The sequence below is a fragment of the Drosophila tropicalis genome, unplaced genomic scaffold (assembly GCF_018151085.1).
Source record: "Drosophila tropicalis isolate 14030-0801.00 unplaced genomic scaffold, ASM1815108v1 contig_845, whole genome shotgun sequence".
NCBI classification, from domain to species: Eukaryota; Metazoa; Arthropoda; class Insecta; order Diptera; family Drosophilidae; genus Drosophila; species Drosophila tropicalis.
Genome location: NW_027173338.1, coordinates 778,479 through 804,688, shown reverse-complemented (window position 1 = coordinate 804,688; position 26,210 = coordinate 778,479). Strand labels below are relative to the sequence as shown.

The 26,210-nt window shown below is 37.1% G+C and overlaps 4 protein-coding genes across 11 annotated transcripts in view; 3 read left to right on the top strand and 1 right to left on the bottom strand.

Moving 5' to 3' along the window:
* LOC137581072 (apoptosis-resistant E3 ubiquitin protein ligase 1) overlaps window positions 1–7,132 on the top strand; it is a 29,325-nt gene extending 22,193 nt beyond the window's left edge. For 2 of the 3 annotated variants that reach the window (XM_068295235.1, XM_068295237.1), the window contains exons 2-8: window positions 3,048–3,997; window positions 4,068–4,266; window positions 4,346–4,482; window positions 4,540–5,265; window positions 5,339–5,662; window positions 5,727–5,989; window positions 6,058–7,132. In XM_068295235.1, the coding sequence (XP_068151336.1) occupies window positions 3,048–3,997; window positions 4,068–4,266; window positions 4,346–4,482; window positions 4,540–5,265; window positions 5,339–5,662; window positions 5,727–5,989; window positions 6,058–6,160 (2,702 nt within the window). In that variant the 3' untranslated portion in view covers window positions 6,161–7,132. The remainder of the gene's footprint in view (window positions 1–3,047; window positions 3,998–4,067; window positions 4,267–4,345; window positions 4,483–4,539; window positions 5,266–5,338; window positions 5,663–5,726; window positions 5,990–6,057) is intronic. The other variant, XM_068295236.1, reaches the window with a different exon arrangement.
* A 3,677-nt stretch (window positions 7,133–10,809) lies between these two features.
* LOC137580610 (uncharacterized) lies at window positions 10,810–13,984 on the bottom strand. The gene is made up of 2 exons (XM_068294709.1): window positions 13,927–13,984; window positions 10,810–13,835 (listed from the first exon to the last, which is right to left on the bottom strand). The coding sequence occupies exons 1-2, from the start codon at window positions 13,982–13,984 to the stop codon at window positions 10,810–10,812; spliced, it is 3,084 nt and encodes a 1,027-aa protein (XP_068150810.1).
* Window positions 13,985–15,078: 1,094 nt separating this feature from the next.
* Window positions 15,079–23,314, top strand: Su(dx) (Suppressor of deltex). 6 transcript variants are annotated; one of them, XM_068294612.1, is made up of 6 exons: window positions 15,079–15,195; window positions 18,953–19,301; window positions 19,365–19,507; window positions 19,569–21,661; window positions 21,740–21,938; window positions 22,001–23,314. In XM_068294612.1, exons 2-6 carry the CDS (start codon window positions 19,094–19,096, stop codon window positions 22,268–22,270), a joined length of 2,913 nt encoding a protein of 970 aa, XP_068150713.1. In that variant the 5' UTR covers window positions 15,079–15,195; window positions 18,953–19,093; the 3' UTR covers window positions 22,271–23,314. The 6 variants fall into 6 exon arrangements, with proteins under 6 accessions (XP_068150713.1, XP_068150715.1, XP_068150710.1 ...); XM_068294614.1 differs by having other exon boundaries at window positions 15,084–15,195; window positions 18,956–19,301; XM_068294609.1 differs by lacking the exon at window positions 15,079–15,195 and adding an exon at window positions 15,213–15,365 and having other exon boundaries at window positions 18,956–19,301.
* A 648-nt stretch (window positions 23,315–23,962) lies between these two features.
* Window positions 23,963–25,901, top strand: LOC137581153 (S-phase kinase-associated protein 2-like). Its single transcript, XM_068295333.1, has 2 exons — window positions 23,963–24,092; window positions 24,162–25,901. Exons 1-2 carry the CDS (start codon window positions 24,059–24,061, stop codon window positions 25,772–25,774), a joined length of 1,647 nt encoding a protein of 548 aa, XP_068151434.1. The 5' UTR covers window positions 23,963–24,058; the 3' UTR covers window positions 25,775–25,901.
* The last annotated feature ends 309 nt before the right edge of the window (window positions 25,902–26,210 follow it).

Genomic DNA, 26,210 nt, shown 5'->3' with positions numbered 1-26,210 from the left:
CTTCGACAAACTTTAAAACAGGGAATTCTTGTACTGCTTGTAACATATTTTAGGGGGTTAAGTTAGACCGGGTTTGCAGCCCTAGATCAGCCCTTTTAGGGTTGTATTTCTTTTCCACTTCTGCTCTGGATTTTGATTATGTTTTTTATAATTTGTTCAGTTTGCTCCAGTTGCTTATTATTTTCATAGTTGGTATCCCTTACGACTTTCCGTTCTGGATTATGATTAGTAACAATTGTCTAGATTTTATATATAAGTACATAATTTGCTGTAGCTCAAAATACACACCTTGCTTATGCTTAATGAGTTGTCATTTCCCGCTGTTATAAGAGGTTTTATTTAGTTACTTGTCATTATTATCTGTGAATCTCATCTATCATTTGTTGGCATTTATATACCTAAATATATACTTCCCTTTTACACCTACAACGGATTCGGAATCATTTTATCTTGATGTAGCCCAACAATCTCTGTCCCTGTCTATGTCTCCTTTAGCCATTTGCCTATTTCATTCTGCTTCAACTGTCAAAAAGCGGCCTCATCATTCAGCCGCTGTAAATTCCCCCAAAAAGTTTACTCACTTGACATTTATCATCATCAGCCTCATCATCATCATGGTCGTCGTCGTCATCAGCAGCCCTGCATATTGCGCGCTTTAACCTTCAGAAAGCATTTTCATTAAGCGCACTCTATCTCACCCACCACCCTTACAACCACCCATAAGCCATTTGTGTGCGTGTGTTTTTCATGGAAAGTACTCGTACCTTTTCCTATCGCCTTTTTGACTTACGTTTTTCCTTCTTTTTTGTTTTTTCCCAATTCGTCTTTTTGTTTTTTTTTTTTCTTGGATTTTAATTAAAAACGATTAGTAATTCTCGTTAAGGTCAGCTATTAAATATGCAACACAAATGCTTTAATTATACAAATCTTTTTCCTTGTCGAAGTGAATTTAAAAGTTACTTCTCATTGTTTGCACGTCCAAAAATATCCAAACGGAAGTTATTCGTTTCGCGCGAAATATTCAGAGGCGGCAAACAAAAGAAAATTGGTAACGAAATGAAATCGTTTTTCGAATGTCAGGCACGCAAACATCAGCCTTACTCCTGGTATACCTATTCATAGATACAAACATACATACATATATACATCTATTTCTATGTATGTAGATTATTTGTACAGTTGGGCCCCCTAAATGGGTTACGCCCACAAACCGCATAAGCGGTGGGGTTAGATGACTGGGTTAGTTTGGATTCAAGTTAGGCTAACATGTAACTCGTTTTGTGGTTTTCATTTTGTGGTTCGAATTCCGGTTCGATTTAAATTTTAGTCTTGTTTTTTTTTTTTTGGTAAATGTTTATCTAATGGATTGTTAGTTTAAACAAGTTCAAAACGTAAGTAAAATTAAATGGACTAAATTTAGTCAAAAACTGCTGGCAATTAAATGAGGTGATCTGAGTAAAGGCGGGAGTTCGCATACATTGAACTTTGACTATCTTAAACATTACTTGTTTTGATCAAATATTTTTATGCAATTCAAACATTAAGAAGTATGAAACTATTTGAAAATTTTACAAATACAAACGATGGTTAACTATAACTGTTGATTAGAAAAATCATGATAGTTACTTAAAAAAATGCATCCACTGAAACAGCAAAGAAGAGATCTGGTGCAATTTGTGGCCACATGTAGTCAATGGGTTTGGGATCTAGTCCTTTTCTTACTTTATTTGATCCTTTAACAAACAATCCCGACAAAATGTTTGTTTAGTTTATACCCCTTGGTATCCAGTAGAGAGGGAACTAAGAACAATCCTTAAAAGGTTTAAATAAAAGTATTTGTAATACGAAATACTAAATTTCCATACCAGAAATCTTTCGATACCTTTGAAAATGTTGATTTGCACTTTCTAAGCATCAATAATTCCAATTAATTAAAAGCTAAAAGTAAACTATTGTAAATTTTCTAAAAATTAACCAAATTATAATATAAGGGCTTTTTGTTCTGAGAAGCATTCTGCGAATTGCCATTAAAATGCAAAGTTCTCATTTATTTTGCGTAAGCTAATAATACCAAAAACTTTGCTTATTGCAACAATAAGGCCAATCGCAAATGTTCCATACTAGCTCAAACTTTTCTTTGAGTCCAAAGTATAAACAGAAAGTTAAAGTAGAAAATACGTAAATACTAAAAACGAAAGTCAGTCGTAGGTCGTCCGTGGCGCAGGACCTCCCACCAGAAAAGCTCAAGCTAAGCCTTTAAGCGCTTCACCTTGATGAAGAGGGAGGAGCGACAGATGGGTGGAAGTCAGCCACGAGTTTTCGAGAATACCGTATGCGGGTTAGAGAACTGGAGCCACCACATTTTCACCCAATGATGGCATTCAACGATAAGCGACAAACAACGCATTAAATGTCGTTTTCGGATATAGTTACTTGCGCCTCCATTTGCCTGTAGTAGTCGCTGCTGCCTTGGCTAAAAGTCATAAAAAATTGAAATATAATTGATTGGCCCATGTTAACGAAAGTTTTCCTTCTTTTTTTTTGTGCTGTTCGTTGAAAGTAGGCGGCAATGCCGGCTTGACGATATTGACGTAGTCGCCGAGCCAAATTAGTTTGCTGTTGTAATTTTAGACACCATCCGATGTGGGCATACGGATATTTGCATTGCCATTGCCATCGCCTGATGGATGATGACAAAGCCAACAAGAGGACCCGCATACACTGTCAGAAAGCAGAAGTTTCAAATTGCACACCATACCGCAAAACTTTAACAATTTAACTCAATTACCAAGCAAACTTTTATTATATCTAGGCCAAGCGCCTGTCCCAGTAAGAGATACGCAAAAAGTTTATAAATGTTTTTGTTGTTGTTTTTTTTTTTTGTGTGGGTAAAACCACTGGAAATGTATTTTGAAAACTACTAAACTAAATGCAACGAAATGGCACTCGAAAAATGGAGAAAACTATTTAATTTCGACTGGCACTAAACGTGATTTAGGTGAGGAATCTTTGCTTAATTTTCTTTTGTTCTTGTTTTTTCATTTTAGGCATCTCTTCGCTTTCAAGCTGTGGGGATCCGGAACGTTTGCCAGAGTTGCCACCCTTGGATGAACAACGATTGCAACGGGCCGCTTTGCATTTGCAGCAGAAACTTATCCTTAGGGAATGGCTGAAGGATCATCGTATGCAACATCATTACCAACGATTGCTGGCAGTGGAGGTGGCCTCACTGGAGGACGTCTATTGGTTGGAGGATTCGCGAGCAAGTAAAATACTTGGCAAGGATTGGCAACTCTGGTCGACGGCACGACAAAATCTACCCACATCGAAGGCCCAATTGGATGCCCTAAAGGCCCAGCTGTGGTCAACGGTAGTGAAATCGAGTCAGCATCAGGACGCGTGGACATGGGGTGGCATGTTGGTAGTCTCTGTATCAGTTGCCGGCCTGGTTACCCTAGCAGCCATGACCCAACCGTCATTGGCCCCCGAAGCACGTCATTCGTTACTACAATATGTTACCGGCAAGTATCTTTTGCCGGCCAATTGCAAAGTTCAATGGAATTGGAAGGATCCGGCCCGTGTCGGAGGGACCATGTGCTTTGTGGTCCGATTCTTTCAACGCAACGGTCAGCCTTATCCCATCTGTGATACAGATCAGTTCTTTGTGGAAGTCACCGAGGGTACACGTAAAGTGGTTACCATCAGCGAGTTGGGCTCATCCACAGATCCGAATAATGCAAATATAGCCAAGGTCAAGTTCACAGTACGCACAGCAGGACAATATAAGATTTCAGTCCTAATTGGGGCCAGTCACATAGCTGGCTCACCATTCCTAAGAAATTTTTTGCCTGGCGCCATCGATGCACGACGTTCGCGATTCGTACGTCCGGCCAGCACGGTCATCTGCTGTGCTGGATCTCCAACAATGATGCACATAGAACCCAGAGATGAGTTCGGCAATGCATGCCTCTTCGATCAATCCGATGAAGCTTTGCAGGTAAAACAACCTTACAATGACGTAATCTGTTCCTTTTTTCTATGGGCTTTATGTTGGATTGTTTGTTTAGGGCTATCAGGTGTCCATCTATGATTTGCGTGGCATTGTGGTCACAAGTCTTCAACAGGCCATCACCTTTACCTATGACCGTGTCAATTCTCGTGTCTCAGTCACAGCTCTATTTCCCGAACCTATTTGTCTGCGAGCTGTCATCAATTATAATGAGCAACAGCTGCCCAATGGTGACTTTGATATCATTGTTCTAAGCAGTAAGTGCAGACATCTAATGAATCTAAATGTCCATCTATCATCACTTGTCATTGCTTTTGTTTTGTGTTGTGCTTTTAGGTAGCGATACAACATTGGTGCACAAGAATATTGCCTCACGAAAGCACAACATATGCTATGAAGCCAAATTATTAAGCATTTATGGTGCCGCCAAGAGTAAACCCCGCAAAGTGCTCTGCTATGTGGGACCTAAGCAGGTGAGTGGAATGGAATAGACTCCACCTTTGACCCCTCTACCAAATGTTGAGGCTCAGAACTCGTTGATATTTCAGGTAACCATCAAGGAGATGATATTGAAATTTATACCCAAACGTATAGCAACATTCCGTCTCTGCCCGTCGACCAAATTCCATTTTTTGCCACACTTGGTAACCCAACTCCATGGACCTGTCTTCATTATCGATGATGGGGCTCAACCGCGCATTGAATTGGCCTCCAAGGATCGTAATATAATTGCGGCAACTTTTACACATTTTCTCTTAAAGAACATTGGCGGTTCGGAGACATTTAAAGATAAGCAAGACTTCTTTTATCATGAGGTGCGAAAATTCCATTCCAGTTATTATCACGAGAAGATGACACTGAAAGTGCAAAGGGATAAGATACTGGAGAGCAGCATGAAGGCAGCCAAAGGATTCTCAGTATCGGATTGGTGTGGCAATTTCGAAGTTACCTTTCAAGGCGAACAGGGCATCGATTGGGGTGGCCTGCGACGTGAGTGGTTCGAATTGGTTTGCAGTTCTCTGTTCGATGCACGAGGTGGCCTTTTCTGTACATTCCATGATAAACATCAGGCATTAGTTCATCCTAATCCCACAAGGCCGCCACAATTGAAATTAAAGCATTTTGAATTTGCTGGCAAAATGGTGGGCAAATGTCTATTTGAGAGTGCTCTGGGTGGAAGTTATCGGCAATTAGTCCGAGCACGTTTCAGTCGCTCTTTTCTAGCTCAACTAATTGGACTGAGGGTGCACTACAAGGTAAGAATGACTATAAAAAACACTTGATAACTCTTTCAATTAACACTTTTTTTAAACTTCCCTATTTCCCCAGTACTTTGAGCAAGATGATCCCGATTTGTATTTATCGAAAATCAAATATATTCTGGACACAGATCTCGATGCTACAGATACGTTGGAGTTGTATTTTGTAGAGGAAGTCTATGATGGTAGTGGTCAGCTAAGCAAGACCGTTGAGCTTATACCAAATGGTGCCAAGACTCGTGTAACGAATGCCACAAAGAATCAATATTTAGATTCTTTGGCCCAACAACGTTTATGCAATAGTGTCAAAGAGGAAGTAGATAGTTTTCTAAAAGGTTTAAATTCCATAATACCAGATAATCTACTCAGTATATTCGATGAGAATGAATTGGAGGTGAGTTAGGCAATTGTTTCTACTCAATATTCATAGCCATTTCAAATGTAAATTTTTCTTGCAGTTACTTATGTGCGGCACTGGAGAGTACTCAATCAGTGATTTCAAGTCTCATCATATAGCCAATGGTAACTCAGCCGAGTTCCGGCGAGTTCTGGGCTGGTTTTGGGCTGGCGTCAGTAATTTTAGTCAAACCGAAATGGCTCGTCTATTGCAATTCACAACAGGCTGTTCACAATTGCCACCAGGTGGTTTTCAGGAGCTAAATCCGCAATTTCAAATCACAGCGGCACCAACATTTGGCAATTTGCCCACGGCTCACACTTGGTATGTTCTGGAATTTATATAGATATTTGCATTAAATTTAACGATTTATCTCTTAATTTGCATTGCAGCTTCAATCAACTTTGCCTGCCAGACTACGAGAGCTATGAGCAATTTGAGAAATCTTTACTTTTGGCCATTAGTGAGGGCAGCGAAGGCTTCGGCATGGTCTAAGCCATGGTCTAATGGAAATTTGTTCTCTAAGTTTACATGTGTAGCAGCTAAAGCAAAACTGTGTTCCTTTTTGCGCTTTATATGTGTCATTTTTTGTATTATATAAACTACTAATAGTTAGTTGATAAGTCTGCGTAGTGATTCAGTAAATGGAAGAATGAAAATCGAAATTGAGATGAAAGATGCTTTGCCTTTTTTTTGTTGCATCAAACAAATGTTCAATTGTTTCTACAAAATTATGTCCTAGGCTTAAATCAAACCAAAGAAAAAGCAAAAATCCAAAGCAATAATAATAATAATAATGAAAAACAAAAATCTATATTGTTTAAAACGAGTCAAAAAACATAAATATATACTGAAAATGAAAATGAATTATATATCATCATCAAAAAGAATGTGATAATTGTATTATAAACTAATGCAAGTTAATCGTATATAGTAAATGACAAAATAAATCTTTAAACCTTAATCTCAGACCTAAATCCCCCTCCAACAAAAAAACAAAAGTGTAGAAATTAAAAATCAATCGATAAATTTGTATACTAACTGTATTTATTGTTAGCTGTGCTGTGTGAAGAAACAAAAAAGAACAACAAAATAGAAAATCAACTCAATATCGAATCTCAAAGCATGAAAACATTCAATACAATACCTAAGTAGTCGAAGAACAAATGTTTATATTGCATTTCAACTAAGTATAAAATGAATATAATGTAGATACTTATACATATAATATATAGTAGAGAATCCCCTGGCATTATATCTCCCATATAAGCAATATTGAAATAAGCAAAACTTATATAGAAAGTTTTTAAATGTTGTTGAAATGCAAATCATGAAATCAATGAATCGTCTATGGATTTTGTAGTTGTTGAAATTATAAATGGTATGAAAAAGCAACTTGATTACAAGCTTAAATCACTAACCTGAATCAAGTGAAATAATAAATTAAATAATAATAACTATTAGCAATCAATATTAAAGCATTTTTAATTATATAAATCACTTTGGCTTAACAAGGTTATTATAATAGGATATCAAAGATGTTTTTGATATGATTTTAAGATTAGCATTAATGTTTTCACTTTGGAATCAGCATTTCGGATTTGAAATTGATAAGTCTTTTTGATCTAATCGTATGTCTAAGTTGGCAGTAACTTAGTTTTATCGTACATTTTCCATTTATAATGGCAAAACTAAACCATTTTCCGTTTTAAAATTATTCGAAGAATGAAAACAATATAATGATAACAGTAGTAGATTTCATGGTTTATTTCTACATATCTGACAATAAGTTCAAACATGGCTCGCTTACATTGACTTAAAAAGTTTAAAGAAGTTTATGACATAATCTTGGGATGTCTTTCCGTTTTCAAAGAGTCCAAATTGATACTGGGAAATTCTTTCGTTTTTTATTCGGTTTTTATTAGTTACTTTATTAACTTACAAAAGGCTACCCTTTTATTTCCAGTCTAAAGTCGAAAACAAGAAACTTCTATCGACACACTTACAGAAAATGAATTCAAGACTTAGAATTAACTATTTATCTCTGATAGTTTTATTTCTATATACTTATTTTGCAGTGAACGGACTAGGCAAAGTTTCCAGGAATCAAAAATATAAATTCCGTCCTTATGAGATCGTTATTTAATTTGATAAACTTAGTTAATTTGAAAACAGTTTTTGTCCATCAATAGGTTCTTGTTTCAAAAAACTTTTATTATGACATTGATTGATTATTCCTTCTGGTATGTATCCGATTATGAGATCAGAAAATGATGAGCCTTTTTGAGACTCCATTCTGTTTGCCTGGTAACTTAAAATTTTTGCAATACGTATACGAAATGTTGTATTGTTGTACCGGTATGTGCCACAAAAAACCAATTTATGTGTACTGGTGAAAATTAACGCTTCTAGAAACCGGTGCTATAAGTGTCAAACAACTTTCTTTGCGGGCATTCAAAATGTTTTTTTGTATATCGTTTCGTTTTGTTTGGGTTTCCTGCCCATTCAAATGCCCAAAGGTCATACACACATGTGTATGGGGAAATATGGCTAGGGCGTCATATGGATGTTAATGAACTCTTCCCATAGCAAGAGGGAGTTATGCAAGATACATTAACCATTTTGTTGGCCGATAAACTGACTTTAGCTTTAGCATAACAAAAACCACAAAAAATTAGCCAAGTGAAATGTGAAATGTACACAAAATGTATTTCTATCTGTATCTGTGGACATTTCTCATAGTGAGAGTTTTAGTTATTTTTATGCGTGAGTGACAAATTTGTGTGTTTTATTGTTTGTGTGTGTGTGTGTGTGTATGTGTGTGTGTGTGTGTGTGTGTGTGTGTGTGTGTGCACCAACATTTAAATTTTGTAAACAATTATTAGCAACTAATTAGAGTATGAAAAATGATTTAAAGGGTTGGCGCATGCCGTCTCATCTCATTTGCATTGAAGGAGAAAGTGCATTTGCCTGAGACGAAAACTATCACTTTTCTTTTTTCTTTTTAGATGAGATCCACGTGCCAAGTGAGCAGGTGACAAATATAAAAAGAAACAAACTCTCTAGAAGGGGTCACAATTACATTGGGTGGCCAATTAACCCTTTCTTCGAAAGTAAAAGTTCATTAAAGTTTCTTAGAACAACTCAAGTTAATTGTGGTTGACCCTTAAGAGAGAGGTGAGAACTATTAAGCTACAAATTCGTTGAGTTAGTTTGAAGAAAAATAAATACCTATAATTAACGCCTATTATTAGTAATTATGAATACTTGTCAGATTCAAACTACTGAAAAAAGTTTTCAATTCTTATTATATTTAAAGAATTCGCCTAAATTTCCTTAGAAACAAAAGACAAAGTAACATTTTGAGTATGAATAAGGAATTTTTCTTAAGTTCTTGATGGAGTATTTTTTATATGTTTTAAATTTATTTATATTTTGATAAAACTTTACAATTTGCAATTGTTTAAATTGAATAATTTGTAGCTATTAAAAAGAACTAATTTTATTTATTATATTTTTTATATAAACATTTTTCTAACATACTTTTCCATCTTTATTATTAAAATTGAAACATTTTTTTGGCCTTCTAAAGCAAAAATTTTGTTACAAGTTGTAGTAAAACATATTGACTGTATTTTAAACCGATTTCAAAAAGTTATATATCGCTTAAATTAGAATTTAGTGTACTTTAAAATGGAATCCAACACTTGAAAGTTATTTTTAGACTTCAGTTCACCAAATTTTAATGCAGACATCTAATTTAAAAGCCTTTTAAAAATCGTTTAAAATTTGGCAATATTAAGATTATATTTTCAGAACTTTTCAAACCGAATTTTTTGCCCAAAACTATATTTTGGTAAATGAATGAATATTGAGCCGACTTTTCAGATGTCAAAAGTCTTTCAACATCGGCCCGTAGCATTACCTAATCATTTCATAAGGCTAGTTCACTGCACTGTCTAATTGTAAGTTGATTATATTTTAATGTTTTGTCATTATATCATTCTGTATTGTATAAAAATATATAACTATATTTTGAAAATAGTATTAATTCATTGGTTTAATTTATTTAACGTTATTTTGCCGATTTTAAGAGTTTAATTTCTTGAATTCTCATTGAATATCTTCCTATTCAAAATTTATACTTTTTAGAGAATTTTTACAAATTAAGCATTATGACTTTTTAAATAAAAACTGAATTCAATGATTTTTTACTTTAAGCCGTTTATAAACTCATAAGCCATCTATTGAGGTACTTATTTAGCTTTATCTATATAACATCTTTATTGGCCAAGCTAATGCAAAGTGCGAGTGTACTTGAAGTGGATTAAAAAACAACTCTTAAACCAGAACCGGTTGATGTGAGTACACATGAATATGACAGAGTACACTCTGAGTACACTTGCACTTGATTTTTGTTTCAATCTATTTTTTGGACAAATTAAGTAGATCTCGTTTATACGTTATCATCATAATTGAACTAGATTTTTTGTTTTGTTTAAGTACTCAACTCTTTGCTTTAGCGCAAATGCCAATTGTTTCATGTAATATGAGTAGGAAAACCTACTATAAACGAAGTTAAAGAAGTAAAAGCTTATTAAAGACATTAAAAAAGTGAAATTAAGGTAGTTTAGTTTAGGTACCTTGGTCAAATAAATGTACAGGAGCGGAGTGCGGTAAACAAGCCCTTAAGGGTTGAGAGCGAAAGAGAGAGACAGAGAAAAGGTTATATATATGTACTTGAGGTCAAGAGATGATGAAAATAAGAGATCATTAGAGGCTTTTTCTTTTTGCATGTCCCTGACATACTTTAATAGCTTTTGATTTCATTTAACTTGCTTTAATTCATTGCTAGTCCGCTACTGTTTAAAGAAAAACCTTTAATCATATGACCGCCTGGCATATATCACGTCCAAATCGTGGCCACATAAAGGTCAGTTTTGTCCAAGCTGGTTTTAAGAACCTAAATAATAACTTTAAACAACTTTCTCGTGAAATCGACTAAGAGAAAAAAACGAGCAACTTTTTGGTTTATACATTTTCTTTAATGTTTGTCGTTCAACTAAAATTAAAATAAATAAATTAATAATAACTTAATTGGCAAATGTGGCAAATTCTTAAGGACTAAAAACATTCCTTCCCCCTCAGCCCGTACATTTCGAAGCCAAGGTGCACATTAGAGTTTTGGGGCAGAAGAGCAAACTCTTCGAACAAGTCATCTTGTGGCCCTTCATTTGACCCTGGGCATTTTTATAGCATACAAAATAGCTGCTTATTGATGTCTGATCGGGTATTTTGTCACCCTCTTTGCAATAGTATTTACGCTTCTTCACATTGCCAGAGGATGAAGATGATGAGGATGACGAAGACGATGACAAAGGTGAACCATTGCCAATATTGCTAATGGGCGGCAAAATGGGTCGCATGGTTGTGGTTGTGATGTCGGGTAAATTTACCATATATGAGTCCATGGCATCTTGCTCGATATTCGGTTGGATCATACTCAAACTAGCCAGACTTGGCCCTACTGTGGGACTACTACTTTGGCCATATTGTTGCAACAGGGCGGCAATACTCTGGGCTTTCAGGGCCGCATCTTGCCGCCGCTTGGCCTCACTCAACATTTTCAGAGTCTCCATTTGCAGACGTCTATTGGCATCGATGGAGTAGCCATTGAATAGGGGCATATTTCCGCACTGGGCATACGTCTGGGCATCACATATGCGTGTCTGGCTATTGAATCCTGTGTAGGGTGGACATGAATAGGACAAGACTTTGCCATCTTTTTTACTGCAGACAAAGTAACGTGTGCAATCTGTTTGATTGGGTTGTCGTACACCTGCTTGACAGGTGATTACCTCCACATTGCCCAGCTCGGACATGGCCGCTGATGACTTGGTCATCAGGGGTAAAATGGATTTTTGAAAGACATCGAGACTGATGAAATTGCCATTAAAATTGACCAACTGACCACCAACACCTCCACCGCCACTCTGACTGGGATACTTGAGTTTGTTATAGAGATTCATAGTGGGTTGCGGATTGCTGCTAAACATATTTAGTTCCATATTGCCAGCCGAATCGCTGTAGATGCTGCTACTTATCGTTGGTGTTGGCCTGGCCAAGTAGGGGGAAAGTGAATGAAACTGATGCTGCTGCTGCTGCTGTTGATGATCCATATATGACGACGATGAGCTCGATGGAGGTGCTAATTGCTGGCCCATGCCCAGAATATCTGAAGAACTGCTGACGCCGCCGCCGTTGCTGCTGCTGCTGCTGCTGTAGGTCAGTACGTGAGGCGATTGGTTTACATTCATATAGTTGGCCTTAATCATATCATCATTTCCCATTCCGGCAGCATCGAGAACTTCCATGCTTTCGATTTTTTGTGAATTGGGTCGTATCTTCACTTGACCTGGTTCCAACTGACTAGGAAACATATCCATCATGGGCCTTGGCAGATTCAAATTAGTGGGATAGCTTTCAGTGGCCGATTGAAAGATGCGATTCACATTATGCTCATTGAGATGCGGACTGGGCGTATAATATGTGGAAACTGTCGCCGCTGAGGGTTGCTGTTCAAAGGGTCGCGGTGTGGTTAAAGTGAATTCCTGTTGGCCATAGGGTGAATCATAAAGACTGGCCATCGTTGTCAACTGGGACAGAGTTGGCCTTGCCGTGGTCATGTAATCCGCAGTGGCATGTTTATCCAAACTGGGATACATGCCCAAACTATTGCCATAGGTATCCAATACCTCTTTCTCTCCCGAATTAGTGCTGGACAAATGAACTGGTATTACATTATTGTGTATAATGGTGGTACTTGGCTTACTGCTGTAGCCTCCCTGGCCATGTTTCTTGTGTTGCGGCGGGGCATAACTCATGGGTGAAGGTGCATAATATTGTTGAAATGGATTTCCCCCGTGAGGAGATATGAAAACTGGTTGTAAAATAGGCTGGGCATAGGCATAGCCCGCATTGGGCAAGACTTTGGGTACATTTTGGGCAGCTATCATCTGTTTGGAAAGCTCTAGAACGGTTTTTAAAGTATCTTCCGAAATTTTTGGTTCACTATGTTCGTTATATTCATGGCTTTGACTTGTGTGGTAAGAAGGCATATTCTGTTCATTGCTCATTCCATAGGAGGATGGCCCCGGTGGAAGGGCAAACATTACAGAACCCTCTGGTCGATTCACTACAATCTGAGAATTGGCATACCCTGAACCGGAACTGGAAGTGCCATGCATGGAAAAGGGTAAAGTATTTGATAGCATTAATTTTGTTTCCGGTTGCATGCGATTCTTGTTAAGATGCTCCTGTAGACTGGTCTTATTTGGCGATGCTTCAGGCAGTTTTGTTGTCGTTGTGGTGGTGCTGCTGCTGGTGGTGGTTGTAATCTCCAAGGGTTTTGGGGTAGTTCCATCATTTGTATCCCCAGCGTCTTTGTAGTTGCCTTCGGGTGACAATTGATCAAAGTGATTTTTAATTTTGAAATGCGCCAAAAATGCATTCAATTGATCGGGTCGCATTTCCACTTCAGGCTTATCCGTCTTTTGATATTTTTGTTGTAGTCCATCAATTAGCTGAGATAATCTTTGCAAATGAGCCGTCAAATTGGGATCAATGGGTGATCCTGGCTTGGAGCTTTCGCTTACACCCTGTACTTGCTTCAGTTCGGCTTTCAGTTTCTCCACTGCCGGATCACCTTCACGATTTTGTACTGGCAATGTACCATCCAGTTCCACAAGTTCACCATCCCCACTAGAATCGAAATTATGATCTTCCTGATGGGGCCGCTTCTCCTGCTCAAAAACCTCTTGCTCGTGTGACTCCTCACTACTTAGAGAAGCATCTACCACTATTTTAACACTATCGTCATCCAAAAGTTGTTCACTTTGCTGAGCTAATGGCGCCATATCGTTTACAATCAATATATTCGCATCGGCCTGTGGGAATTCAGCGGATTTTGATGGATTTGCCAATTCGCTTGGTGTTATGCATTCCCAATCCTCTCCAGGCAATACACAGAGACCCATTTTATGCTCATAGACCAGACCTTCGGAGCATTTCGTAGGCACCCAGACATGAGAGTTGGATGTCAGTTCGCGGCATTTATAGTAGGCATCGCAGCGGGTTTTGTGTTGTCGTGTCTTTTCAGGACAGGGCTTACCTTGAAAAATAAAATAGAAAAAAAAACGTGAGCGGAAAATCATTTTCCCAATACAGATTTGCATTGTTTGCTTGGCACTTTTCTCTTTTACCTTCCGAAAAGTAAAATAGACCCGTTAATAGATATGCATATATCACTAAAACACGCATTATATTTAAATAATATCCTTTGGGTTAATCCTTCTATTATTTGTGTGGTCGTAATCCCTCGCGATAAGTCACTTCCGCTGCGTACAAAGCCCGCGCCACGAATGACTGCACATTCAACACGGGTCCGACATTAAATTTTAATAATTTTCACTTTGGCTGGCTCTGCCATGGGCCAAGATCCATCGAGTTGTTGGTTCTCACCTACATAGAAGAAGAGAAATGGCTGCAAGACCAAAAAGTCTCCGGCCAAAATGTGTGAAATTTGAAGAAACCAGCAACTGCGCGACTCTCTCGATAAAATGTAGAGCGAACGGAACTGAACTGAGCTTGTCGTTGATTTCGGGTGTATGTATATTAATTGTTTAAGTAAATAACATTTCCTACTACACAAACACGTTGGAAATGCGTAAAATGATTGCAAGCAATTTCACTTTTTATGTCATTATCATACAAATTATTGCTCATATCTCCAAAAGTAAGTGAGAATTTGTCCCACAAAACGTTATGAAATCGAAAATGTTTTTGTTGAATTAGTTATTCTATAACTAAACAGAATTTCAGAAAGTTCAAAATTTTTGAATAGTCTTCTCTAAGAATAATAATTTAAAATAAAAAAACTTTGTTAAAATAATTTTAATGATACACATTTCTAAAACATTGTTATACACTGATTTAGTTGGTGTTTTTAAAAAAGCTTTTTAAAATTATTTAAATGTTACTTAATTACGCTGTTTCTTAAAACTTTATTATACACCTAACTTTACTTATCTTTAAAGCTTAACGGGTTTTTGGTATTTTTTGTTTTGCGGCATGATACCCTTATTTTTCATATTTTCAACCAATTGCTTATCGATAACTTTGCCACTATTTCCATTTTAAGTAATAGTGGGCTAATTTTCTGAAATATATAAATTTTATTAATTTACTTTTCCATTCGGATTTAGATTTTAGTTTTTAATTTAATTTTAATTTTTTATTGATCCCAAAAAAAGGCACAGTGGAGTTAAGTCTATTCCTATGGACCTTCTCCGGTATCAAGACTAGCACAAAAATGCTGATTGGGCTACTTCGATTTGGTAAAAGAAAAATTTATCGAATAAATTTACGGTCACTCTAAAACCAAAGAAATTACAATTAAAAGAATTTATTTCGTTTTTCGTGGTTTTAGTTTGTCATTAGTTAATTATTAATATAAAAATATTGGAAACAAAGTGAGTTCAGTGATTTGGTTGCTTTTATATAGTCGTGATTGGAAAAACCGATACATCGAAATCGGGGAAAAAGAAACATCGATGTTGCTTCCAGCACTAAGTCGAGCCCAAGTAGCAGTAACAAAAACAAATAAACAATTAAAATAGCAAACAAATCTATTGTTAATTTGGTAAATTTCAAATCCAAGTGTATTATGAAATAAGTGTAAATACTCTGCATAATGTGAATATTATGGTAAAGAGCAAGGAATTTCATCAACACACCAACACGCACTCACACACAGACTTGAAAAAAACAAAACACACACACGCATATCGAATTATAGCAGGTAGAAGCGAAAGGAATAGTGAAAACGACGAAGTATAAGGAAGAGAAGGAGGATATAATAATATATACATAAACTAAAAGTGCGACACCTGAGAAACTAAGTAATTACAGAGAATTGTTTGCGGGCATGCAAAAAAATTAAAAAGAAGCACCCACTAAGTGCATTGGAATGTGTGTTGTGGGGAGGGCAACTTGGTTAGAATGAAAGAGAAAGAAAACTTTGGTGCTCCCCCTACCCCCACCACACAGTCAGAGTTGTCTTTTGCCGCGACCTTTGCCTCAATTACCAACCAAATGAAGTGACACACATACAATTGTGGTATATGATGACGGGTCAGGGGAAGCGAGGAGTGAGTGAGAGTTAGTACGTGTCTATATAGGTATATTTTTGTTTTTTAGGTTCATTTCATATGTACATATCGAAGTAGGACTAGTTCTTCAGGTGACTCGACCAGTCGTACTTCTCCGCCCCCCTCTTGCTTCTCACTCACTGTCCACCACCCAGTCGACAGCTGTTGTCTGTCCCCGTCTCGCCTCGCTGATTACATTCTGCGTTTGTTTTTTTTTTTTTTTGCTTTCCTCTGATAAGGTTCACTTTCCTCTGTTCACCCTCGTTCTCTTTGTTGCAATGGTCATACACATCCATACAGCCATAGATATATATTCATTGTTTCCCGTGCTGATAATATAAGCATTTATTAATTGCTTTCTATAGATAAAGGTCATCAGCTAAAGTAAAACATCATAGCAAAGTAAAAGAACAAACCACCAAAACTAAAAATCAAAATCAAAGTGCCATAGCAACTTTATGGCATATATTTTTGACCATTTTTAAACTAACGAATGAGTTTCATTGAATATCAAGCTGAGTTCATGATATTCTTTATCATTCTTTGCCTTTATGCTGAGTCCGCATAGCCAGGGCAATACTTGGCTGTGACAATACAGTGAATGCTTCTGTGGGCGAACAGCCACGATAGAAGTATTCTTGTCCGCCTGCGGGAATTGTTCACGGACAGTGCCAAAGCTCGGGGGAAAACTTAACCAAATTACAATCCAAAATACATCAATTTCGATATCCAAGACTATTTTCAATCCTTAAATAAACGATTTCACCCCAAAAATCTACAAACAGATCCGACATTAGGTATAATATGTCCCTATATTTTAAAGTCATTAAACATATTGATTGACGGATTCAGACTGATAAGCCAACTATATTCATTCTCCCTAAAATAGCTGCCATGATTGGTCCCGAAAATAACTTTACCTAAATGTATTAATAATTATTGGCAAATATGTTAATTAGCAGTTGTAAAACAGGACCGAACTTAGAGACTAAGGTGCCTCGGGGCTAAGATATTTTTAGAAATTATTAATTGAAAATATAAATAAACGGCTTATTTTATCTTCCGTTGAAGTTAAATCTAGTGAATTTTTACAAAATTAGTTGGATATATGGATATATATCTAGCTGTGATAGAAAATGTAATAAGATTGCATGACATATCGAAATTAGTCCGATCCCCTGCAAAAAAACATGCAATTGTTTGACTAAAAATATTCAATATATCAACTATTTATTTCCCACTTGCTCTATACCCTTGTTCTATAGTATATATTATATGTATATTCTCATGAAAAGAGATGTAGAAAGAAAAGAAATGCTCTATTTAATTTTACAATTTAGTTGATGTTTTATGTGAAACAAAAGAAAAAAACCCTAACTAAAATCACCTCGAGTTTTTATATGACGCTAATCACAGTTGTCGACGTGGTCAAAATGAATCAATAATACAAATTTTGCACTTGCCCAACAAAGTCTTGGCCATCATACCCCAACCACAACCCGTTCCCCAATCCTACGTAACAATCAACAATTCACGTGCTAATAATAATAATAATAGTGGAAAAAATCAATTTCAAACAATTACAAACTAAAATTTAAACAATTGAAGAAGAAATCGTAATGGCATTCAATTTACAAAATATTTATATACATACATATGAATATATTGCAATAGTCATTCAACATTTGAAATTGTATGTAGGGTAATATACTATATACTATAGTATAACTGATGAGTCAGTCAGTCGCATTTTGCCGGCGATTATTATTATACAATCAATGGGTTGGAACTGTGTGTGTGTGCTATAAAAAAAAAAAAAAAAATGAAATTATACACTCTGCACACTCACCAAAAATATGTGTGGAAAATTATTAACTTCAAAGCAAAAAGAGGAAAAAAAAGCTATTTATTTGAGTTTTTGGTTGACAAGAATTACTAATACTAAGAACGATAAATATTGCAAATTAATGGTACATAAATCTTAATGATTTTAGAGAACTTAATACAAATGAAATGATACTATTTTCTATGTACAGTGAATGCTCTCGTGAGCGGACAGCCACCGGCGGGGGGAACTAGAGAGAGTTCACTGTACCAATCAGCATTAATGTACATATCATGCCAAATCTAACTATATCTTATCTCTTTACACAAATTGCTATTTTTTTGTTAAATGGATTAGAAAACTTAAATTGATGAATATGAAGCTAGTAATTACTATTATATTATTTGAAATTCCTTATAAAAGCAATATTAAGCAAATAACATAGGGCTTAATTACAATTACTTTTGGTATATAAAATATAGATTTAAATCCTTCATTTATATATTTAAATTTGGTGCATATGGGTTCCCTCTGACTTTTAAATTGAAAGTAATTGTAATTAAAGAAAATATATTGACAGTGTTTGGAGTAGGCTCAGAAGGCTCAAAAGTAATTTACATGTTGCGTACTAAACTCATGCGAATGTCTTGGTAAGACCGGGCTATGTAGAAAGTTCCTTGACTTTATTTACACTACCAATGAGCTTAGGCTCTCTCCATCCATGTCTATTGAGATACCAAAACATCTCGAACAGTTTTCAGAGAGATGTCTACTCTTTTAGAAACGAGAAGCATTCTGTTTCTTAATCTTCTAAATTTGTGCAAATTTTTCTTATCATGTAAAATTAAAATGATAATTTACTTTTTAGAAAGCTAAGCTTAGATTATACGTTCGAGAGCAAACTCGTGGACAGGAAACGCGTGCCAAGCTCCAAAAATTCGCAATTTCTTTATGCTTAAATTAGGCTTACTTCTATAAAATATAAGAAATATTATGACGGTAAACTCGAGTCAATAAAGTCTTCTACTAAAGATTTTTTTTTAAAATGGGGAGGTATTACTTTACCTGGCGATACGAAAACCTAGTAGATTATGAATCCCTCGTTTGTTGTTAGACTCGTTCTCTCTCAATGGTTGGTTGGTGCTCTCTGTTTTATTTTTTGCCATGACAATCTTATCGTAATTTGACTTTTGATAAGTTTTATATTTCTTCTTCTTAATTAGCTTATTTGACTTCTTTGTAATTTTTTTTCAGTAGTATTCACACAAAAAAATATTGGGGAGCAGCTGCAAAGGAGGAATATAAGAAAAATATATATAGTGGAGTATATAAGAAGAGGAAACAGGAAAGAATAGGGCCAGGGGTCAGAGAGGACCGATATATAGAAACGCTTAAATGGCCGATGGAAATGGGCTGCCAGCAGGTGCAGCTTCCGGTGGCATTGATGCCTCCGGACAAACAGTAATTCGTGCCGCTGCCGATAGTAGTACGAATACGACAACAACATCAAATGCTGGGGCCACCGCAGCAGGCGTGGCCAGCGGCAGCAGCAGCAGCGGGAATGGGAGTGGCAATCAAGGATATCATCAATTAAGCGTGACAAGTGAGTTAATGGTGTAATTTACGAATTTTGCCCTCTCGTCATAATCGTTTACTTTACTTTTAGTTGAGGAGGCATCACTACGTAATAATGGATTCCTAAAACCAAATCCATATGTGGAATTATTGATCGATAGCAAAAGTAAACGTAAAACGGATTTGGTCAAGAATAGTTATTTACCCAAATGGAATGAAGAGTTCACTGTTCTGGTAAGTGTGTGAGATTTTGTTCCTTACTCTCTGCTTAAATCTTTATTTTTGCTCTCCACAGATCACTCCCAATTCGACGCTTCATTTCAAAGTGCTCGACCATTCAAGTTTTCGCAAAGATGCCATGCTGGGTGAACGAATTATTCATTTGGCTCACATTCTACAGCATTATAATGGGCGTTGTGAGTTCTTAGAGCTGACAATTGACCTCTTTGTGACCTCCAAGTCCCAGGATAATAGACAAACAAAAAGTGGTGAACTTGTGGCCATCCTGAATGGTCTCAAGCTGGATATGAGCAAGGTGCAGCTACAGCCGCAGCAACAGAATGGCAATGCCATTCAAGCAGTGAATCCTGTAATTAGTGATGCAGCAGCCGCTGGGCGTAGTTGTATGATTTCCGGCGGCGTAAGGGCCAGAATGCGTTTGCGTTCCAATAGCAATAGAGAAGGCGAGATGCCAGCCTCAACGAATCGTTCACCGGTGCCCAATGGAACAGTTGATGCACGACGAAGTGGAGCGGCGCCCATTTGGGAGCAGCAACAGCAGCAGCAGCCGTCCTTGAGAATGGTTAATGGCAGTGGGACAGCAACTGCTTCGTATCCCCAGCAGCAGCCACCGTTGCCGGCACCAATTCAGGCCAATCACAATGGCAGACCTCCTTTGACCCAGATGTATGCCAATGGAGTTGTTCAAACAGCGGATAATGTAACACCAGCTGCGGTTTATATGCCTAATGTAATGACAGCAGGAGTTGGAGGAGGAGTGGCCGTGGGAATGGGCGAGGCACAACCCGGTGGAGCTGTGCTCCCAGTAAGTCAAACCTCGGATCCTCAGCTGCAACCACAACCGGCTGATGATGAGCCATTACCTGCTGGCTGGGAGATACGATTGGATCAATATGGGCGGCGTTACTATGTGGATCATAACACACGATCCACTTACTGGGAGAAACCGACACCCCTGCCACCCGGTTGGGAAATACGTAAGGACGGACGCGGTCGGGTCTACTATGTGGATCACAATACAAGGAAAACCACTTGGCAGAGGCCCAATAGCGAACGACTAATGCACTTCCAGCATTGGCAGGGTCAACGGGCACATGTTGTGGCCCAGGGCAATCAGCGGTTCCTGTACTCCCAGCAACAGCAACAACCCACTGCAGTTACCGCCCAGGTTACACAGGATGATGAAGACGCCTTGGGCGCTCTGCCCGATGGCTGGGAGAAGAAAGTGCAATCGGACAATCGAGTGTATTTCGTGAATCATAAAAATCGAACCACTCAATGGGAGGATCCCCGCACACAGGGTCAAGAGGTGAGCCTCATTAATGAGGGACCATTGCCGCCTGGCTGGGAGATTCGTTATACGGCTGCCGGTGAACGTTTCTTTGTGGATCACAATACTAGACGCACTACATTCGATGATCCCCGTCCAGGAGCACCCAAGGGAGCCAAGGGTGTGTATGGTGTGCCGCGCGCTTATGAGAGAAGTTTCCGTTGGAAACTCTCGCAATTCCGTTACCTGTGCCAGAGCAATGCATTGCCATCGCATATCAAGATCACTGTGACACGTCAAACGCTCTTTGAGGATTCCTATCACCAGATTATGCGCTTGCCGGCCTACGAGCTGCGGCGTCGCCTGTACATTATTTTCCGTGGGGAAGAGGGTCTGGATTATGGCGGTGTTTCCAGGGAATGGTTCTTTTTACTCTCCCACGAGGTGCTCAATCCCATGTATTGCCTCTTCGAGTATGCCAATAAGAATAATTATAGCTTGCAAATCAATCCCGCCTCCTATGTGAATCCGGATCATTTGCAATACTTTAAATTTATTGGTCGATTCATTGCCATGGCCCTGTATCATGGCCGATTTATCTATAGCGGCTTTACCATGCCCTTCTACAAACGAATGTTGAACAAAAAACTAACTATCAAAGACATCGAAACCATTGACCCGGAATTTTATAACTCCCTAATCTGGGTTAAGGACAACAACATCGATGAGTGTGGCCTCGAGTTGTGGTTCAGCGTCGATTTCGAAGTGTTGGGACAAATAATCCATCACGAACTTAAAGAGAACGGCGAAAAGGAACGTGTTACGGAGGAGAACAAAGAGGAATATATAACACTTATGACCGAATGGCGAATGACACGGTAAACCAAGTGAAATATTATTGTACTCTTTGATTTTTTATTACAGTTCTCTTATTTTTATTTGTTTGAATTCCTCAGAGGTATTGAACAGCAGACGAAAACCTTTTTGGAGGGTTTCAATGAAGTCGTCCCACTCGAGTGGCTCAAGTACTTTGATGAACGAGAGTTGGAGTTGATTCTTTGTGGAATGCAGGATGTAGATGTTGAAGATTGGCAACGTAATACCATCTACAGACACTATAATCGCAACTCCAAGCAGGTTGTCTGGTTCTGGCAGGTAAGTTCATCCGTTTTGTTATCTTAATTAGTAGTGGCTCTCAAACTATATTTATATTTTAGTTTGTACGCGAAACGGACAATGAAAAAAGGGCACGACTTTTGCAATTTGTGACTGGCACTTGTCGTGTTCCTGTTGGCGGTTTTGCCGAACTGATGGGATCGAATGGTCCGCAACGGTTTTGCATTGAAAAGGTGGGCAAAGAGACATGGCTGCCGCGCTCGCATACATGTTTCAATCGTTTGGACTTACCGCCTTATAAGAGCTACGATCAGCTGGTGGAAAAACTGACATTTGCCATTGAGGAGACTGAGGGATTCTGCCAAGAATGAGTGGCAGTCGATTTGTGGTCGGTTTGTTGATTAATGTTTAATTCCAATTGATAACGTACACTCCCTTCCCGTCCTGTACCGTCCCGTCCCCTACCCCCTGCCCTTTCCCATCGTCGTCGTTGTCGTTCATGTTACTGTTATTCAATTATTACATATGTATTACTTATGTATTCCTATGTTCGCTACCACCTAAACAAAAGAACTATATATATATAGTTTGAGAATTGTATACATTAATCTTTCGGTTATATTATCCTACTGTGTCCCAAAATCATATTTGCTGCTGCTACTTGGCGTTCAACGATTTCTTAAAACAAAACACTCTAGTTTGGCTTTTTCTTTTTATAAATTATATCCAACAGAAATCAAACAGGAAAAGTTTTATTGTATATAATTCAAATTGTTAAAAAGAAAACAAAAAAGGGAAATCACATTTTTTTCTATTTGATAGTCTGCAACTAACAATTCTAAACTCGATCAAGTAAAACTGTTTTAAACTGTTCAAAAAGTTAAAGAAACTATATATTTTAAATATATTTAGAACAAATACACCCACACAAAGACACAAAACACTTACAAAATATCGTGAAAACTTGATACACCGCAAAAACACACAAAAAAACAAAATATATATTAGATTTTAAACGAAAGTAAAATGGAAAAAATGAAAACGAAGCAAGGCACGCAAACAATACACTTACATAAATCAATAATAATAAATTCAATATAGCAATAATTGTTGTTACACAAAAGAAAACAAAAAAAAATAAATATGTAAAACTATATAAGCAAAAACAATTGTAGAGATCGAGATTATGGCAATTCGCGTAACTATTTAACTAAAGGCAATTTTGAGTAACGAAAAAGTTGTGTAAAGAGCAGATAAGTGGCATATGCGTATATAGAGTTGGTTATACGATTATATATAAATATATATATATATACACGTACATGTATATGTATATATAGATTTTATTTAGTTTAAAGCAATGTGTAATGTATTATAATAAAATAAATGCAAAAATTATTTAGTGATATGCAAAATATGCGATTAATCATTTTAGATATCGATAATTTATTAGAATTTGGTAACCAATCTAATAAACTAGAATCAAAAACAAGACAATTACAGAATATTATAAGTCTCCCCAGTCACATTATTAATATTGTTCCATTGCAAACAATATAAATGAATTTTATACGCAATTACTTCATGTTAAAATATATATAAACTGTATAAACCGGGTTTACAACAAAATACAGCAAGTAAAATTTATAATTATAATTATAATCGAATCTGAAAAGTGATACAAAAGCAACTCCTTAAAATTCCCACAGTTTTGCCATGCTTTGCATCTTATTGACCTCTATCTGGTCCTTCATAGAATGATGCAAGAAAGCTAAGCAAAATCTTCCTCCTTGCTTCCTTATTGTGGTATTCATTTCATCTTTCAAATACTTCTTCTGTAAGCCAGCCATTCAAAATTTGAGTCGAGACAACTGACTTTACTATTCAAGCATTATGAATCGCAGCGTTATTCTGTTAAAAGATGCATTGAATCGGTCAGTAAAGTTCCTTAAGTACTGGATATATGGATTCCATCAATCTTTTAAAGCGTTTTGCGTCCACCTGTTCAAAGTAGGTGCTCAGTTATACGTAATGTATAAGCAGTCATTTCAATTCCTGTCAATTGCGCATAAATCATTTTAAATTGCCTGTTATCTAGAGTTCAGTAACAAAGTACATATATCTAAGAAAACTGCGGCTTATTCAAAGACAATTTAATAATGGATGATTTTGATAGCTTTTATGGTTGTTCACGTGAGTTGATTATTTAAAATTATATATTTGGAGCAAACCACCATAATCTCCTTGGAAATCCCATTGCAGTCAAAACCCACTATAAAAGAAAAGGATTGTGCTACACCGAAGACAATATTCCAGTCCAAAAGTTATTTCTTTCCAACATCCCGAAAGATCTAAAGAAGGATACGTTAGTTAAACATTTTAATACCTTTGGGGGTGTCCAAAGTGTTCAGATCTTTTACAAAGTAAAACAACCTTCAATGCGAATGGGATTTGTTCTATTTGCAAATGTGATCGGCGCAGCCAGAGCTTTAAAAAATAGTTCTCATCGAGTGAATGGCCACAAAATCAATGTCCTGTCGGCCCACACTTGGCAGCAACCGGAGATCTATGGGGCTTCAGAGCCCACAACTGCCGGCGATGAGTCAGGGGAGGCGTATATTTTAAAGATACCTGATGATTGCCTATTAATGATTATTGATTTCCTTCCATTGGCAGATCAATTGTTCTTTCAACGTGTTTGCCAGCGTTTTCGCTCTATATATCAATTAGCTACACGATGCAAATATAAAACGGTCGATTACCAAATGTTTGAGAACAGGTCCCATTGGTATATTCGAGAATTTTTTCACATACTCGGGCCAAATGTCCAGCATTTAAATGGTTCTTTGAGGCAAAGGTCTATATTTAAAGGCCCCTTGTTAAAATGTTTTGGAGGAAATTTAATCAACTTGAAGTCATTGAACCTTTCGGGTGCCAAGTTGACAAAGGACAATTTGACGAAAATATTTTCCAGTACCAATAAGTTGGAGGAACTGATGTTAGATCATTGTCGTCTGGCGGATGAGAGTTTGTTAGCTTTGAAAGACTTAAAAAATCTCAAAACACTTAACCTTGCCTTCAATAACTCTCTCAGTGGCCTTAATCTGGAGAAGCTGCCCATCTCAATTGAGAGCCTGAATCTGTCGTTTTGTTTTAAAATTCAGCCAGACCCTATTATTCAGATGTGCGAGTCTTTGACCAAACTATTGAATCTCAGCATTGCCGGTGTCGATCCCAAGACCAATGATCGAAATTTTTACAATAATCTAGTAAAACCAAACCGTTGCCTTTCACTTCAAGTTTTGTCAATTTCCACTTATGACCAATGCGAAGATATAGCCGAATTACCTAATCTAAAGAAAATTCACATAGCCAACGAAATGCCAGAGATATTTATTAATACAGGACTTTTCGATCAGCTTGCAATTTTTAAATCCCAACAATTGGAAGAATTAAAAATTGATGATGCCAACCGTATTAATAAACAAATGCTTCTGCAAATAGCAAAGTTAACTGGATTGAAGACTCTTTGGCTTTATAACGTGACTGACGTTGATGATGATGTCGTCGAGGCATTTACCAATCTAAAAAAACTGGAGAGGATCAATTTTGATAGGGGTTATTTTAGTGATTATAATATTTTGCGCCTGGTACTTGAATGCCCGAAGTTGAAGGAGCTGGATCTTCGATTTTCTCCAAACATAACTCGAAAATTAGTGGACGACCTAATTGTAAAAATTCCATGTTACTACAAAAAAAATGATCGCGAATTTCCCATAATTCTTTGTCTGGCCGACATTCAGTATTATGATTGTCCCTATGAGGCTCCAGGTCAGGATATAGTCAAGATATTGTGTCACCATAATTATCTATAACTACTTAATATTCATTTATATTATTTACTTTTACGATCGAATGTTTTGCTTTAATTTCAAATCGTTATTACGAACATGTTCATACATATTTAGAGATTAATATCTGCAGCAAATAAACTGATTATACTCAACGCAGTTTTGACCAAAGAGTTGTAAATATTTAATAAGTTACAATTAAAATTTAGTTAAAATATGCATAAATCAACACGGTTAACCCAAACGACCAATGGGGAGTTCTAGGCCAATAGTATAGAAGCTAGCCACAATTCTGCAAATGATGCCACCTCCAACATCATCATTACATCAGCAGGTGGTCATATCTAAACTATACATTTTTCCCACCTGGGTGGAATTTTTAACAAGCTGCTTTATTATTTATTGCGGTTAAATTGCAAAAACGCAGCAGTCACAATAAAAACAGCAACAAGGACCTTTT